General features: G+C 43.3%; 1 protein-coding gene across 2 annotated transcripts; it reads left to right on the top strand.

The window, feature by feature from the left end:
- Positions 1-6049: 6049 nt before the first annotated feature.
- On the top strand, positions 6050-16578 carry Dnttip2 (deoxynucleotidyltransferase terminal interacting protein 2). 2 transcript variants are annotated; one of them, XM_028880065.2, is made up of 7 exons: positions 6050-6193; positions 6949-8552; positions 11259-11397; positions 11972-12067; positions 13650-13814; positions 15193-15302; positions 16364-16578. In XM_028880065.2, exons 1-7 carry the CDS (start codon positions 6125-6127, stop codon positions 16455-16457), a joined length of 2277 nt encoding a protein of 758 aa, XP_028735898.1. In that variant the 5' UTR covers positions 6050-6124; the 3' UTR covers positions 16458-16578. The 2 variants fall into 2 exon arrangements, with proteins under 2 accessions (XP_028735898.1, XP_037063159.1); XM_037207264.1 differs by lacking the exons at positions 13650-13814; positions 15193-15302; positions 16364-16578 and adding an exon at positions 13468-13638.
- The last annotated feature ends 873 nt before the right edge of the window (positions 16579-17451 follow it).

Below are 17451 nucleotides of genomic sequence, written 5' to 3'. Positions count from 1 at the left end.
CTGGCTTCTGACCCCTGCTGTGCCCCCCATTCTTCCTCTCAGGCCTAGATTCCTTCTATTTAGTCTCTCTCTCTGCCAGCCCCGCCTATCCTTTCTCCTGCCTAGCTATTGGCCGTTCAGTTCTTTATTAGACCATCAGGTGCCTTAGGCAAGCAAGGTGAAAGAGATGCAACACATCTTTACATCATTAAACAAATGGCAACATAAACAAAAGTAACATACCTCTACACAGTTAAAGTAATATTCCTCAGCATAATGTAACACATCTTTGTCCAGTTAAAATATTCTTTTACTCCAAATCCTTAAGTTATTGGGTACCCTTTTAAAATGAGTCTTTTGGGGGCTGAAAAGATGGCTTGGTGGCTAAGAGCATTTGCTGCTCTTGAAGAGGATCCAGATTCAGGGCCTGGCACCAACATGGTGGTGCCCAAGCATCTGTAACTCAGTTCCAGGGGATCCAATGTCCTCTTCTGACTTGGAGGCACCAGTCATACACATGGTACATACACACAGATCTTTCAAAAATACTACCCAAGTAACTGTTTAAAATGAAAAGCTAAGTTATCAGTAGTGTGTGTGTGTGTGACAGATATATTTTAATTCAGTGACCCAAGGTAGGAATACTTTGTGTGTAATTTCTTTCCAAGTAAACATTTTAAAAAAGGTTTTTAGCTTTTTACGTTTCCAAAATCAATAGGTGCCTTACTCAGCAGCATTCTGTTACTTGGGATTTATTCCATGAGTTTACCTTGAATTTCCATCCAAGAGACGATATACACCAGAAGGACCAAGGTCTCTAATAAGATAGATTCATATGCTGTATATTCTAAAGACTTTTTTTGTTTTTTTGTTTTTTGTTTTTTTTTTTTTTTTTTTTTTGAGACAGGGTCTCTGTAGTGCTGGAGCTTGCTATATAGGCCAGGTTGGCCTCAAACTCAGAGATTTGCCTGCCTCTGCCTCTCCCGAGTGCTGGGACTAAAGGCGTGTGCCGCCATGCCCTGCCCCTGAAAACCATATTGATGCCAGAACACTAATACAGTATCCATTTAAGGATGACTAGTGATAGAACATGAGTCATAAATATCTAATAGTGTTTCAGTTCTGAAAAATGGTCATCTGGACATGTATGTGAACCATATGCTCTCATTTGGTTGTGCCAGTGGTGGGAACATCTCGGACCTAAGGCATCACATTAATTTTAACTATCTGAATTTAAACAGTATGATTTGAAAATAAATTATTTAAGAATATATAAAGGTAAAACAAAACTGAAGTTATTCTGTATTGCACAGGCAGTTCAGGTTTTCTATGAAAATCATAAAGCTATTTTGTCTATTTTGCATGAATAGTTCAGATTTTCTATATTGTGGCTAAGCAGTAACCAAAATTAGGATCTTGTTTTTCAGGGACAAAAGGTGTAAGGCTCATCGTAATTATATGTCTTTATCTGAGTGTTTCTTCCTAGGCTGCCCACCAAGTACTTTGATCTTTGAAATGTAAGCAACCAGTTACTGGTGTACACTGGCTGGCAGTTCCTCCTCCTGCCAAATGTATGGATAGAGAACTGTGAAGTTTTTCGAAGAATTTAAATCACTTGTGCTATCTGTGTTCTTATACTCAAACACACCAGCTTTTGATTCTAAACTCATTTTTCCAACACTAATTTCCAATGTTCCAGAGTTAATTACCTCTCTCTTCATCATAAAACTGATGAAGGAATATGTCAGAGTTTGATTTTTCAAAAATATGTTACAATATTTTATAGTTTTCAGATTGGGGGAAACAGAAAATGGAAATAATGAACTATTATGTGTCTGTAGTAGTGTACTTAAGCAAAATATAAGGCATTGTTAAAGATATTTTTTATTTTGCTTATATTACTTAAAATGTGAGTTGTATGTTTGAGTTGTTTGAAAAATGGGAACATCTTACAGCATCACATTGATTTTGAATCATTTGAATTCAACAATATGATTTGAAAATAAATTGTGAGTTACTTGAAAAATATCTAACCCATAAAGCTATTCATTCACTCAGCAGAGACGTGTGCTGTGTGTTATGCAAAATGCTACAAATGGACACAGATCAACATCCTTATCTTTAAAGAGCATACAGTATATTCAAAGGGAGGAGATGAGGTCATGAAGAGCAATAAAGAGCTATCTTGGTTGGTGGCAGAAATGGGGAAAAGGTTGGAGGATGTGGAAGAAAGTGCCTATGCAATTAACTTTTATGGTCAGGTGGGAACAAAGTGTGCTGAGCATTGTGGGTAGAGATCCTTCTCTGCCTGATTTGTAAATATTTTATCAAATGAGCAATTTATATGTAAACATGTCAGTACAATGAAGGCATCTTCAAAGTCTTATTCTGGGGCTGGGGAGATGGCTGGCCCCAGGGATACCTCATAGACAAGCACGAGGGTGTGAGTTTGGATCCTCAGCATCCACATAAAAAGCCAGGCATGGCGGTGGAGTGGTATTCCAGCACTAGGAAGCAGACAGCTCCACCACTCAGCAAGCTCTGCTTCACTTAGATCTTAAAAATAAGATGGAATGTTCCAGAGGAAGATACCCAGTGAAGTAGACCTCTGGTCTGTGCATGCATCTGTATGGGCACACAAGCACATGAACACAGTCCCACAGAAGGCTTGTTGGGTTGAGGTATGGCTGGAAAAGTCACATTGTGTAAAAGAGACTAAAGCTTGTCAGTGACCTAACTTCCATAGGATATGATTGTATATCCATTGTCAGAAAATTAGAACCCGATGTGTTTCATTAGCATGTTTTTCATATATGGATTTGGTATGTCCACTTTCCATCATTTTAAGATGGTTCATATCTTAAAATAATTATTACTTTGAGTCAACTGTCTTCCCTTTCTTTACTCAGTCCTATGGTTGTACTGTGCTCATTAAATTCACTTGTTTTTCTTATATCCTTAGTAATTTTCACCAACATCTTTGGAGTAGTGTTATGGTTTGGATCTTCAATCCCCGCAAAGGGTCGTGTATTAGAGGCCTGGTCTCTGGCTGATGGTACTGTAGGGATGTGGTAGAAACTTTAGGAAGTGGAGCCTCGTGGAAGTTCGGTCACTGGAATTCTTGAAGAGGGGTGAGGGCCCTGCCCCTCCTCCATGCATCTCAGCCACCCTGTGGTGAACAACTTTGCTGTCACATACTCTCCACCTATTTTGTCTTGCCATCAGCCCAAAGGGACAGAGTGAAGTGACGTGGGCTGCAGCCTCTGAACTGGGAGCCCAAATCTCTGAAGCTGTTTAACCAGAAATTTTCACAGCAACAGACAGCTGACTAGGACATGCAGTAAACCTGGTGGTTCTGTTTGTCTGAACATGTAGTTCACACTCGCTCTTTTTATTTCTTAATCGTGCTGGAGATTGAACCCCAGGCCCTGCAGCTGTTTAAAGATGTTCACCATTACCATCAGGAAGTGCAGATTAAACTGTAGTGACATGTCCCTAATGACACAGAATGTAAAGACTGACTACAGCAAGTGCTGGTGAGAATGTGATGCAGATGTAACTCTCAGATGTTGGTGAGACTGAAACTGTCGCTATAGAAAATACCCAGGCATTTATTTTTTTGTTTTTGTTCTTGAGACACAATCTTGTTAGGTCGTTCAGCCTGGCCAGGGTCCTCCTGCCTAGGCACTGCAAGTGCTGAGGTTGCAAGCCATGCACTACCATACCTGGCTTTGGCATTTCTTATAAAATCAAGTGTACACTTGGCATGACATTATTCCACTCTAAGGCAGTTGATCAGACTGAAGATCTCAATTTCTCACTGGCTATTTCAGCCAGAAACTTCCCCCCTAGTCTTCACCATAGAGCAGCTCACATCCAGCAGTGGGCTTTCACCAGATATCTGAGAGAACAAGATGGAACCTTTTGCACCTAAACTGAAAAGTAGCAGCCTTCACTATTGTTGTCAGTGTTTCCACAAAGCCTTGCCTGTCTTAAAGAATGTGAAGACAGGAGATGGACTCAAGTTCTACCATTAGCAGAAACACATGTTCTTGTCCTTCACTTTTACGAGACTCCTAAAAGCACAGGTTGCATCCTCAGGGCACACAATGGCTGCTTGAAAACCAGACACAATTCTCCAGGAGGAAACAAACCAACCACTTTACTAAGCATGAGTCATGTTTTTAAGACAACTTCTAACAATCAAAACTTGGTCATGGCTGGGCAGTGGTGGCACACGCCTTTAATCCTGGCACTGAGGAGACAGACAGGTGATCTCTGTGAGTTTGAAGCCAACCTGGTCTACAGAGTGAGTTCTGGGATAACCAGGGCTGTTACACAAAGAAGCCGTGTCTTGAAAAAACAAAAATACTTGGTCACTATGCATACCTGCCTCTAAGGCAAACGAAGAGGAGCTACTTAGAAGCAGTGTACCCACTGGAATACGTGTTACCAAAAGGTTTTTGTTTTGTTTTTTTGAGACAGGGTTTGGTGCTTGTCCTGGATCTCTGTAGACCAGGCTGGCCTCGAACTCACCAAGACCTGCCTGGCTCTGCCTCCCAAGTGCTGGGATTAAAGGCATGTACCAACGCCGCCTGGAATACGTGTTTTTAAGAAAAATTATTTTGTGTTTAAAAAGTGAAGGAAAATAGATTCGATGAGACACATCTTTTCTCACTCCCAACATTAATTCCTTTACCCCTTCCTCAGTCCCCCTTTTTTTTTTTAAAGATTTATTTATTATGTATACACAGCATATATGACTGCCAGCCAGAAGAGGGCGCCAGATCTCATTACAGATGGTTGTGAGCCACCATGTGGTTGCTGGGAATTGAACTCAGGACCTCTGGAAGAGTAGTCAGTGCTCTTAACCTCTGAGCCATCTCTCAAGCCCCTTCAGTCCCTTTTGTAGCCTCTCAACATAATCTAGTTCCATCTTTCATCTGGAAAACAAAACTGAACACCTCAACCAGGTGTGAAGGCGCACGCCTTTGATCCCAGCACTTGAGAGGCAGGGGCAGGTGGATCTTTGAGTTCGAGATGAGCCTGGTCTACATAGTGTGAGTTTCAGGACAGTCAGGGCTACATAGGCCTTAAAACAAAACAAAAGCCCCGAAACCCTTTTGATGTGGGCCAGTCTCTGCCTTCGTTGCAAAAAATAAAAAGTCTTATCACTCTTGTAATAGTTTAGGGGTCGGAGGGGCCCCTTGGCGAGTTGGAGCCAAGGGACACCACAAAGTCACACCATGCAACAGAGCTCACCGCGGGAGGTTTACTGGGGGGTGGTGCAGAGGAGACCTGGGGGGGGGGAGGCGGAAAGAGCTTGCCTTTTTTTTGTTTGTTTGTTTTTTGAGACAGGTTCTCTGTGTAGTTTTAGTACCTGTTCTGGATCCCTCTCTAGGCCAAGCTGGCCTAGAAGCTTGCCTTTCAGAAGAGGATACAGCGCATGCGCCTAGGGCGAGTGCTCTACTTAGTGGCGGCAGCGCCACAGGGTCACGTTTTGGCTGCTACTGATGACGCAGTCTGCTAGGTCCCCGAGAGCAGGCCGGTGTAAATGCCGGAATGCTAACACCTCTCCACAATTTTTTTTCTTTCTTTCTTTTTTTTAATTTTAAAGCTTATTTTAAATCCGGAGACATCTTAGTTAAATCCCGAGCTTTCTAATTATTCTCCGAGGTCCCAGGCACTTAACGTACATCCTTGTGTCCAAACAAACCTCGAAATCTCATTTATCTTTAACTTAACAAATACTGGTGCTTTCTAAAAGAAGTCAAGTCCCCCTTTGGCTTCAGTCAAGATTCGGGTCAAAGATCTTACAATTACTGCAAAGAAGACGGACGGAAAGCAGGGTAAATAACGCAACTTCCCACTCTGTGTAAAATGGCGAGGAAGGCCTCTACGGCCGCGGGCAGCACCGCGGGCGACGCTCGGAACAAGAGGCGGGCGGGCCGTCTCCTTCCGGTTGACCGCTCTCCCCGCGGCGGCGGCGGCGACCCCCGGCTAGAACTGCCCCGGAGCCGGGGAAGGAACGGTTCTTCCGAGCCTCGGTTTCCGCGGGGACTCATAAGCGAAGCCCTTGTCTGACGCACTTCCGGAGCGACGGGACAGAGGAAGCCGCGCTGGCTGCGAGGGCAGCGTCGGGGAAATGGTGGTCACCAGGTCCGGGCTGTCCCGGACCACACTCCGGGCCGCGTCGGAAAGCTCCCAGCAGAAGGTGAGCGATCCCAGGCTCCCCGAGTCTCCTCGCCGCTAGGCAGAGCCGCTCGGCCGGGTGGAGGGGAGTGAGGAGGCTCGGCGGGGCGGAGGAGGGCGAGGAGGAGCGGAGGAGGGCGAGGAGGACCCGAGCCTTGCGCGCGTAGTGCTGCGCCCAGTCGGCCCGAACCTGGTTGGCCCTGGCGTCTTTTAGGCACTTCCCGGAGTGTAGGTTGGTTGCCGTGTGCAGTCCTTTTAAGCTTTCTGTACCAGGGGAGATTGCAGCCACCACTCTCGAGCCTCGTTTCGGGGATGGGAGGGGCACTGTTTTCACGTGGGGAAGCCGGCGGTGGCCCAGCACCAACTCCTCTGGCGTATTAAGGGCGGCAGTGTGTCTCTCAGAGCTTCTGACTGTCTCCTGCTGCCATGCTCTTTAGCTTGTGTGGTAAAGGATGTTGAGCAGCCCTTTCCTGTATGTAAAAACCAGGCAAGCAGCGGATTCCCTTATACACTCATAAATGTATATACGCCATATCTGTTCAGTTAGTACTTAACTCCCCCGCCACCCTGGGCTTCTATAAATGATTTGGATTTTTTTTTCCTTTTCTCTAAGTGGAGAAAATTCTCTTTTCAGTTCTGCCTTCTGAAAAAAATTACTTCATCATGAGTTCGGCTTTGTTTGGTACCTTATTCAGTTTTGCTGTTTGAGATCTTACCGCATTTGCTTTCTCTTGTCCCGGCCCTATCTAAATGATACTGTTTGTTTTTGGTTTGCAGAGTTCTGCCCCTCAAGGAATTGGGACACATCTAGAAAGCAAGAAAGAATCAGGATCGGATGACAGAAGTACTGCTGAGCCACAGACTGCTGAGAAACAAAGTTCAGCCCTCTCCAGAAAGAGGAAAAGTAGAAATGCAGGCCCTCCAGCAGAGATAGCTGAACCAGCCACCGATGCAGAGGCCTCTGAGGCAGAGTCCCATGCTTCAGGGGTTTCTTCTGTGTTGGAGGTCCAGGAGCCCATTGTAAGAGTAACTAGGAAGAGGAAGGTTGTAATTGCACCCACCCCAAAGTCCAGTGTTAGGAAAAGGCAGAAAATCACCCCTCAACACGAATCTCTCGATGAAGGAGTTGTTTCTGACGCAGAGTCTCATGCTTCGGGGGTTTCCATGATTGTACCTTCCACAGAAAGAAGCAGCAGAAGAAAGAAGGGTAAATCTGAAAGAGAGTCAAGCCAAGAATCACAGGCAGAAGCCATATCTGATGCTGAATCCTCATGCTCAGGCATTTCCTCCCTTGGGGCTACAGCCAGGAGACTAGCCAGGGGTATGCAGAAGAAATTACAGGCCCAGGCTGAGAAGGAAGATACTAAGGTTATACCAGGAAATAAAAAGCAAATCATGGATACATCTGTGAATTCGGAAGACTCGGATGTTAGACAGACCTCTCAGTTACCAGCAAGACCACTTTCTCAGGTAAATAGGCCGGATTTCTCTAATAATGACCTCGATGATTCCATCCACAGAAATTCAGAAAAAAAACTAACAACACAGAACCACCAACATTTGCATAGACAAGAAGGAAACCAAGCCAGTGTTGCATCTCTTACAGAAATCAGGAAGGAGAATTGTCAGAGCCTAGATGAAGAGGACACCAAAATAATAGACGAAAAAAAAATTGATGGGAGAGATTCCCAGTTGAATCTTTCTGAAGTTCAAGACCCTCACCTTCAGCAGTCAGCTTCTCAGAATCATTCAAGCACCCCGAATAGTAAAGCCATATCACAGCCTTCAAGTCCACACAGTGAGGCCATAATGAAGTCATTAGAGAACAAGTTTGCAGTTGTGAAAATAGAAAGACTGAATGAAGAGGGAGCAGACAGCCTAAAGACGGGCGACTTGACACAATTCAGTGATCACGGTGATAGTAATGAAGAGCCCACAAGTGTTGGTGTCGGGGAAAACAACAGCCTAAGTGATGTGGGTCCTGAATGTGATACTAGACTATCCAAGTCTGAACTCGGCGTGTCTCAGGATATGGATAGTTCTGTTTTACTGTTTCTTAGCAGTGATGAAAGCCAACAGTCTGAAAACAGCGAGATTGAAAAGGACACTGTGTGTCCTGTTGAAAACGGTGGCCAGAAGGAGTCGTCAAGTGGAGACTCGGAAGAGCCGGCCTGTGGTAGCGCACTGTTTGTAATTGATAGAACTCCTGGATTGAGTGCTGATAAAAATTTTTACCTGGAAGACAAGGCCCCGAGCGAAGTTGCTGTTGAGGAAGAGGAGGAGGAAGAAGAGGAAGACAGTGAAGAATCATCAGACAGTGATGAAAAGAAAGGCGAGTCTAGTGACGAGGAAGACTTACTGAACAACACAAAGTCTAAGCTGTGAGTACTGCCTTTAAATAGGAGAGGGCGTGCTAAGGGCTCAGCCTGTGGCCTCAGCCTGAGAAGCCTATCCTTTGCCACTGAGCTGTACCTCAGCCCCCAAACTAATTTTTATTAGTATATGGTATAGATGCTTCATTATGATGCTTCCTCCGTGTGTGTATAGTGGATTCTGAGGTGCAGTTACCCCTCCTCCTCCTCTCATCCACCTTTCATTCCCACTGATGGCCCTTTTCCCAGCTAGTTCTCTTTCTGCTTTCATGTCTTTGGGGGACATAGGTGACCCAGTGAGTTTAATTGCTTATGGGTGAGGGGTTATTTAGAGGCTCATGGGAAGCTTACTAGTGCTACACCATTGAAGACAATGTCTCTTCCCCCCAGTAATCATTAACTGCCTGTAGGTCCTCAGGGCGAGGTGGGGCCTCATGAGCTCCTGGACCCTCCATTACAAAGTGCCGACTGGTCCAGTCATGTGCAGTCGATCAACAGCTTCTGTGAGTTCCCAGGTGCGACTCCCATGTCCTACCCAGAACAGCATTCCACACTGCTGCTCTCTGCCCCTTCCTCCCACTTGTACATGTTCTCTGCCCCTCTCCTGCAGTGTTCCCTGAGCTTTGGAAGAGGTGATACAGATGTCCCACTTAGAACCGAGCATCTTGAGACACTTACTCTCAGCACTTTTGACCAGCTCTGAGTCTTGGTAGTAACTGCTACCCACTGCAAAAAAAAAAAAAAAAGGCGTCTTACCATACCTGGGCATGGACCTAAATATTTAGAAGGTATTTTTAATGAATTCATCGTGTCTAGCAAAAGAAAGTAGTAGCTTCTCTACTAGGGCCTGTGACCAACCACAGACTTCTGATGAGGTTTACTGTGCCAGGTATGTATTCCTGTAAGTGGGCCTCAGATCCACTTGGAAGTGGTTGGTTACCTCTCACAGGGCACCAGAAAGGCAGACATAGCTCCTCTGGCGAGTCAGGATAACATGTAGGTCCACACTGAGCAAGTGTGGGAGGCCGGCTCCTACCTTTTCAAAGGAGTTCTGTGAGGAGGAGAGAGGGATAGGAAACTTCTAGATAGAAAGATAGCGAAGAGGAGAAAAGCAACACAGGATAACTTCGGGAGGACCTGGATCAAAATCCAATGACTGTTCTGCTTCTGAAGGAGGGCTTTTTATAACAATGCCAAGGGGCAGGGCAAAAGACCTCCCCCTTGCTAGATCAAAGCACACCACACAGCCAAGTGTAGACCCTTCCGAACACCTGGCAACCACGCCCATGGTCAAAGCATCCCCTTATGCAGCCCTGCTGGGTAAAGCAAGCTCAGATTCTTGGACCCTGAGTAAGTTCTCACTAGGAAGCCTCTGGGCCTCTACAGGTGAGACCATTGATAACTTTTCTCCCCAGCCTGTTTAGTTACTTTCCAGCACTATAAAGGTTAGCCAACAGGAAAGATGCTTCCAGCTCAATTTCGGGTTGCTTTCTATGTCCTGTAACCGAAGCCTGTGATATCTTCAGCAGTAGGGTCTTTGGGATTTTCAAGACAGGGTTTTTCTGTGTAGTCCTGGCTGTCCTGGAACTCACTCTATAGACCAGGCTGGCCTTGAACTCACAGAGATCCACCTGCCTCTGCCTTTGCCTCCCTGGTACTGGGATAAAAGGTATACACCACCACCACCATTCAGCCAGCAATAGGGTCTTAACATCTAGTCCTTGGTGGGCCACCAAGAGTCCTGGTGATAGCCTCTGAGGGGCCTGAAGGTGTGCATCACCATGACTGGCTAATGCTTTTATTGTTTGCTTGTTAATTGTTTTTTGTTTTGTTTAAAAAAAAAAACCCCACACTCCTTCCCACATTAATTCTAATGTACATTCAAAGATAAGAACCACTACCAAGGCACTGTAATAGACTCCACTTTCCAGTGGAGGCTCATTGTACTTTGAACTACACTACATGGTTTATGAGAATGATCAGAGAAGAAACTGACTTTCAGTCTGAGAGTATTTGCTTATAAAAAGGACTCTTGGTTTTGTAAAGTAAACATTCTCACTATAAAAATATGATAGGAGCCAGGGCCAGATGTGGAAGAGACAGTGTTGGTGGTCTAGAGTATGCTGTCTTTTCTGCTTCTGTAGGGTTGGTGCTCATTGCCCCCTGAGGTATATTTAGAAACACTGCCATTAATTCACCCAGCAACAACTCTTTTTTCTTTCACACAGATCTCTCTGTAGCCTGCATTAGACTGGAACACAAAATCCTGCCTCAGCCCTGATGGCTGGGATTATAGTCCTGCACCATACCTGGTCTGCCTAGGAAAGAATTGTAGAGTTGGTAGCCTGTTAAGTTCAGAGCTGCTCTTTCTCCCTGGTGTAGAGATAACAGTGCGTCTTTCTGAACTGTGTCCTCCAGTGTGTGAAATTCAACTGAATGCCTTTTCTTCAAGTTCTTTATGAAATATGTGGGCATGTTATTTGCTTAGTCCTCCTAGAAAATCTTGGAAATCTTTTGGATGTCTTCACCAATAGTGTTGATTCATTATTCATCCTAGACTTTATTCTAAGTGAATGTATGAGATACACTTGTTTATTCAGTGTTTTAGGAACTGCACTGTACAGGTAAGATGCTCTGTTTCCATGTGTGATTTTAACATGTAACCTTGTTTCCATTTTTTCTTACTTGATCTTTAAGTGACCTTTTCTCTTTCAGTCTGAAGTTGACAAGCAGCAGCATAGACCCTGGACTAAGTATCAAGCAGTTGGGCGGTTTGTATATTAATTTCAATGTAGACAAACTGCAGCCTCACAAGAAAACCCTAACACAGATCAAGGAGAAAAAGAAAACCGAGGTAAGCTCATAAACTGCCCCATCCTCTTTAGTTCTTAGAAAATGACTACTTTCCCTACTTTCCCTGCGGCAAAACTGCATTGGTCTGTTGTGCTCTTTTGCCATCTTGTTGGATTAGTTGTTTTGTTTTGTTTTTTTATGAATGGAGTTTTATCTGTAAGAGATGATACTTGAAATAAATTAACTCAAGATCAGCATTGTTATTACTATCATCATTATTATTATTATTATTATTATTATTATTATTATTTGCATCCACCACTTAAAGACCCAGGGGTCCTGTTTTCTTGCTCTAATTTTGTAAGCATTTGTTTTGTGTGTGTGTGTATATGTGTGGGCATGTTTGTGCTGTGGTGTTTCTGGGAAGATTAGAGGACAACCTGCAGTAGCTGCATGTCCCCACCCTGTGGGTTCCAGGGATCAAAAACAAGGCCAGGAGGTTTGGCAGCACGTACCTCTTTAAAGTGCAAAAAAACATTCAGGAATAGATTAATGGATTTGCCTACACAAAATTTAAAAGCCTAAGTTTAAATGGGGAAGAAAGATTTAAAAAATAATAATTTTGTATTTTCTAGCTTCTGCAGAAAGCTGTCATTACACCTGATTTTGAAAAAAATTATTCTGTCCCTCCATATAGTGAATCGAAGCATCAAGTTCAGAAACAGCGCAGGGTAAGTAGGAAGTTACTGCCTTTGGACTTCAGGGATGTGATAATGAGATTGTACAGTTAAGCTCTGTGTATTCATCCACTGTAGACAGGACCAGAGTTCTGAGACACTAAGGGCCATCGAATATGGTTCCATCAGCATGTCTAGTGTGACTTTTCACATCTTTGCACACAAATACAGTTTCTGGTTTTGTTTGTTTTGGTGCTTGGGAGTAAACCCTGGGGTCTTGTGCATGTTGTAAGCATGTACCCTGTTACTGAGTTATTGCTTCTGCCCCATAAACACAGCTTTTGAAAATACACCTTAAGCAGTGACAGCCAGCATACAGGTTCGCCGTCCATATCATTTGGATTTTAAATACATTCCTGAAAGCTAGCACTCTATTGCATAGAGTTAATACAACCAACTTAAAACTCTGATCTACTTAGTCTGGCAGTTGAGGGAAGGGAAACAATTTAGCAGTGTAAACAAACTTATTTTACTATTTGAACTTACAAGCAGTTATAAAAGGTGCTAATAATCCAGCACACTGGCACGTGGCAGGCACAAAACCATTTTGGATGAATGAAACAAAGTGCTTGGTAGAGTTTTCAAAAGAATAGTAATTTTGTTTTATTTTGTTGAGAGTTAGTTTCTCAGACCCTTAAAAAAATAATGCTTATATACCAGCTCCTAAAATAAAATGCTTCTATACATTATCTCCTGTATGGGCTCTTTTAGACAAAAAAATGGAAGCTGTGTATGTGTGTTCCTTTCCCTGAAATTATCACCAGGAAGCCATCATTTATGAAACTGATGATGCTGTGCCAAAGAAATGTTTTGGGTGTTTTTGTTTTGGACTTAATTCTTTTTATAAGGATCCTGGAAATAAATGCTTTCTGTAAAGCTGGGGTTTTGCTTTTTTTTGAGACAGTGTCTCATATCCTGGGTTGGCTAAGCAGAGGATGAACTTGGACTTCTTATTCTCTGGCCACCAGTTCCCAAATTCTGGGGTTACAGGTGTGCATTGCCATACTCAGTTTATGCAGTGTTGAAGAGTGAACCCCAGGGCTTCACGTATGCTGGGTGAGACCTCTTATCAACTGAGTTACATCCCCAGCCCTTGTAAATGCTCCCTTTCCCAAGTCTGAATGGGTAGCCCAGGTTGGCGTCTTGAATTCGCAGTCATCCAGCCTTAATCTCTTGTAAAAGTATTGAGGTCACAGCTACGTACTACCATAACCAAGTAATTCACACAGTTTTCTCTTTTATAATTTTACAGGAGGCACCTTTATAGCACAGTGGGCAGCGTGTCTAACTTTGGGGAAAATTAGTCTCCATGCTCTCATAAAGAGGAATTAGAATGTTTATTTTGGGGGCTTGAGAGAGGGCTTGGTGGTCAAGAACGCTTGCTACTCTTACAGAGGACAAGTTTGGTCCCAGCATCCACATGAGGGAGGCATCTCCTAACTTCCTGAGACTCCAGCTCAGGAACTCCTCACTCTCCTCACCTCCACGGGCACCTGCATACACATGGATGTGCACGTACGTATAAGTAAAAGAAATCTTTTTTTTTTAATGTTTATTTTTAAAACTTGTATTTCAGAAAGAGCGACAAAAAACAGCTGGTAATGGTTGGTTTGGCATGAAAGCTCCAGAACTGACAGATGAACTGAAAAATGACCTCAAAGCATTGAAGATGAGAGCAAGCATGGACCCAAAGAGGTTTTACAAGAAAAATGACAGAGATGGTTTCCCGAAGTACTTCCAGGTATACAGACAGAATGCTGGTTAGGTGATGTGGAGACTAGCGTGGCAAAATAAGAGAGAGTTTACATGTGTGTACCCAGCCTGTGCAGTGTCTGCTTAGGCTTTATGATGACTAGAGCGCAACTCAGCCAGCCATCATGTTATGATGTGTCCTCAGTACAGAGGGGCCGGGGTAGAAATGGTAGCTGGGATCAAGGGTAGTTCTGTCAAACTCCTGAATCTTTGTATCTGAATGTGTGGCTGGTCCTAACCGAAGAGCAAAGTTGATGCAGGCTGTAGAGAGAAAGGAAATGACTTGTCCGTTCCTTTTCTCTTTTCAAAGCATCCCTGGGCAGATGGTGAAAGACATTCAAAAGTTGCTTTTCAGTGTCTCCCAGTGAGCGAGCACGTTGATCCTGTTTCCACTCTTCTCAACCCTTTTCTGCTCGCTTGGTTTCCAGATTTCTCCCCTCAGCCTCACTGTAGTGAGTGTGGTATTCTGTATTTACTTCCATATTTGTCTTCATGTTATACTTCTGAGAAGCTGGAGTAATTCTGGTGACCTTTGGGGTGGTCTGTATCACGTCCTTTGACCTTCATGATCTGCACCCACACTCCTTGCCACCCCTTTGTTATTGAGCCCTCTTGAACGTCACCACACTCAGCTACTCGGCCTTCTCAGAGCAGGTGCCAGTCTTTACTGCTCCGACTTCTCTCTCCCTTGTTTGCTTGGTGACCGTTCACTACAGAGAGCCAAGCTAAAATGCCGTCTGTCATGCTTACCTCCTTTAATAAGCCTGGTCACTAGGTCTTCAGAGCCGTGTATATATAGTGTTCTCTTCCGTGGGCACCATCAGCACTGTAGTGTTCAGTGTCGGCCTGGCTCTGCCTGAATGAAGGTTGTGGCTCCTTCCCGGTGTGGACTGGACGTTCAGTCCTTGTTTCCCCATCACCTAAGCACAGTGCCTGGCACATAGTAACCATCCTGTAAACGCCAGCTGAATGAATCAATGTAGAACCTTTACTGAACAGCTTCTAGGCCGGCAGTATTTGTAATCTAAAATCAAATAGACATGTAGAATTTAAATGTGCGACATTGGATTAGAAAGCACAGTTTATAGTGTTTTGTGCTATTCATCATGAACTTACTGTTTAGCCCTTAAGAATGTAAAGTTTGGACCCACTGTACACTCCAATGGGGAAATGTCGTCGGTAGCACCAGTGAACTGGCTACTAGGTGGTTTATTTTTGCCTTTTAAAAATGGCATAACTTTAATCCATGTGTAATGTAAGCTTGTGCTTTCTGTTCCTTTCTGCAAAAACCCTTTAGACCTATTCTGAAATGTGGAGTAACTTAACATCCCGGTACTGTATCACTTATTTCAATCAATTTTTCTTAGGTTGGAACCATTGTTGATAATCCAGCTGACTTCTACCATTCAAGAATTCCCAAGAAACAAAGGAAAAAGACTATTGTGGAAGAGCTGCTGGCTGATTCTGAGTTCAGGAGGTAATTTACATTGTATTTATTTATTTATTTATTTATTTTTTGATTTTTTTAGGACAAGGTTTCTCTGTGTAGCTTTGCGCCTCTCCTGGAACTCACTCTGTAGCCAAGGCTGGCCTCGAACTCACAGAGATCCGCCTGCCTCTGCCTTTCAAGTACTGGGATTAAAGGCATGCACCACTGTATAATGTGTATGCTTTTTTTTAAATACACAAAGTTTATAGGTTTTCAGATTACAATCTGGTTACTGTTTTTATGAGAATAAAACAAATAATATAGTATTTGGCATAAAGTTAGATCCTCATCTATTTCTGCCAAGCTCTATGTCATGTAGCCTTTAAACTGCTCACGAACCCTCAGAATGAGGGTGAGAAGGGATGATGCCTGTGTTCCTTTGGAAATACTTTTTACCTAACATCTCTTATCTGGAGAGCAGACCTGAAAATCATTGCTCTTTGTTTTCTAAGGGGTTGGTTTTTTAAGACAGGGTCTCTCACTATGTAGCTCTGTTGTGGATCAGAGATCACCTGCCTTTGCCTCCCAAGTGTGCCCGTACACCTGGCTCTGAGCTTCTAAGAAATGTCAATAATACTGTTTTTATTAAGTAGAAACTGTTTTACTTTGTCCTTTCTGAATTTTTATCCCACATTTATACCCAGATCTAATGTCACCTGGTAATGGATACTGGTCTTTAAATACAAACTCTGGCTGAGGAATTCAGTGCACATATGTAAATCCGATGCATAGGAAGCTGAGAAAGGCAGGTTGTGAGTTCGAGGTCAGCCTGGGATACATAGGAAGTTCATGGCCAGCCACTGCAAGACACCATCTCAAAACCTAAATAAAATGAATTACAAACTCTGAGGACAGAGACTGTTGATTGCTGCCTTGTCCACTGCTGTCCTCAGCCTCCTGACATTTGGTAGCAATGTGATATACAAAACAGCTCAGCACAGAGCATTTGGAGATTTAGCTCCTCCCTAAAACTCTATTAACTGCCGATACCTCATATACCTGATACATCGTGCTTTAGATAGAACATAAAGGTTTGTTTTTCTCTTCAGGTTTAACCGAAGGAAGTATTCGGAAATCATGGCTGAGAAAGCAGCAAATGCAGCAGGAAAGAAGTTCCGGAAAAAGAAGAAATTTCGCAATTAAAATCCACAAAGCAAACCACAGCATTTTATAGATCTTCTTTATTTGCTGAAGTCATCACATAATTTATATAAATAATATATATTTAGTGATTTCTGTTTGCTAATAAAGCTGACAAAATCAATCGTGTCCCTTGTAATAAAAATAGGTTGTGTGTATAGATGATACGTCTGGTTTTAGACTGTTAAGGGAAAATGAATATCAACTATTTTAGTATGTTTGTCCCGTTTTTGGTATTATTCGGTTATTTAAAGAAAATATAATTAGAACATAAATAGGTAGTATGTTCAAAGAACTTTTTGAAGTGATCAAAAATGTCTAAATATAAAAACTACTGTGGTGTGTGTGGAGGATGTAGACACAGCTTATGTTTGCCTGTTTCTTCCAGCGTACACACTACAGTGTGTGGGGAGGTAAGGGAAGTGTTCACATGAACTACTTGTAGAAACAACTCAATGAGGCTCAAATATGCCTGGAACCATGCAGAAGTCTCTGGGAAATTTGGGATAAAAGTGCAAGATGCAAGTGGGCTGGAGTTTTTCTCTTAGCAACTGGAACTGGAGGAATGATTCCTTCTACTCAGGTTAGTTCTAAGCAAAACAGGATGAAACAGGATTTTCACTTGGCTTGTAGGTCAGATGACCCAGTTACCTCCTCCAGTGGCTCAGGCAGGCACCCAAGCTAAACTGCTTTCTGGTACCCAAGAAGTGTTGATCACTCCTATGAAGGCTTGTTGGATGTAGCTCCTTTATATTATTGGACCCCTATTTCAGTAACTATAAAGTCTTATATTTGACCTTGGGGTCACAAGCAAACTATCATCTATGATTCCTTTTATTAAAAACAAAACAAAAACATTTCAGTAATAACTGTTACCTCTGTGTGACAGAAGGATTCCATGTGGGAGAAGTAAGAAGGGTTAAGAGTTTCTTTACACATCTTCCAGGAGACTCTTCGTAAATGCTTCTTGACCAAGGCTCCAGGGGCAGCCTACTGC

Source organism: Peromyscus leucopus, chromosome 6 (assembly GCF_004664715.2).
Source record: "Peromyscus leucopus breed LL Stock chromosome 6, UCI_PerLeu_2.1, whole genome shotgun sequence".
Taxonomy (NCBI): domain Eukaryota; kingdom Metazoa; phylum Chordata; class Mammalia; order Rodentia; family Cricetidae; genus Peromyscus; species Peromyscus leucopus.
The sequence above is the reverse complement of the archived record's forward strand: the minus strand, read 5'-3'. Positions and strand labels throughout refer to the sequence as shown.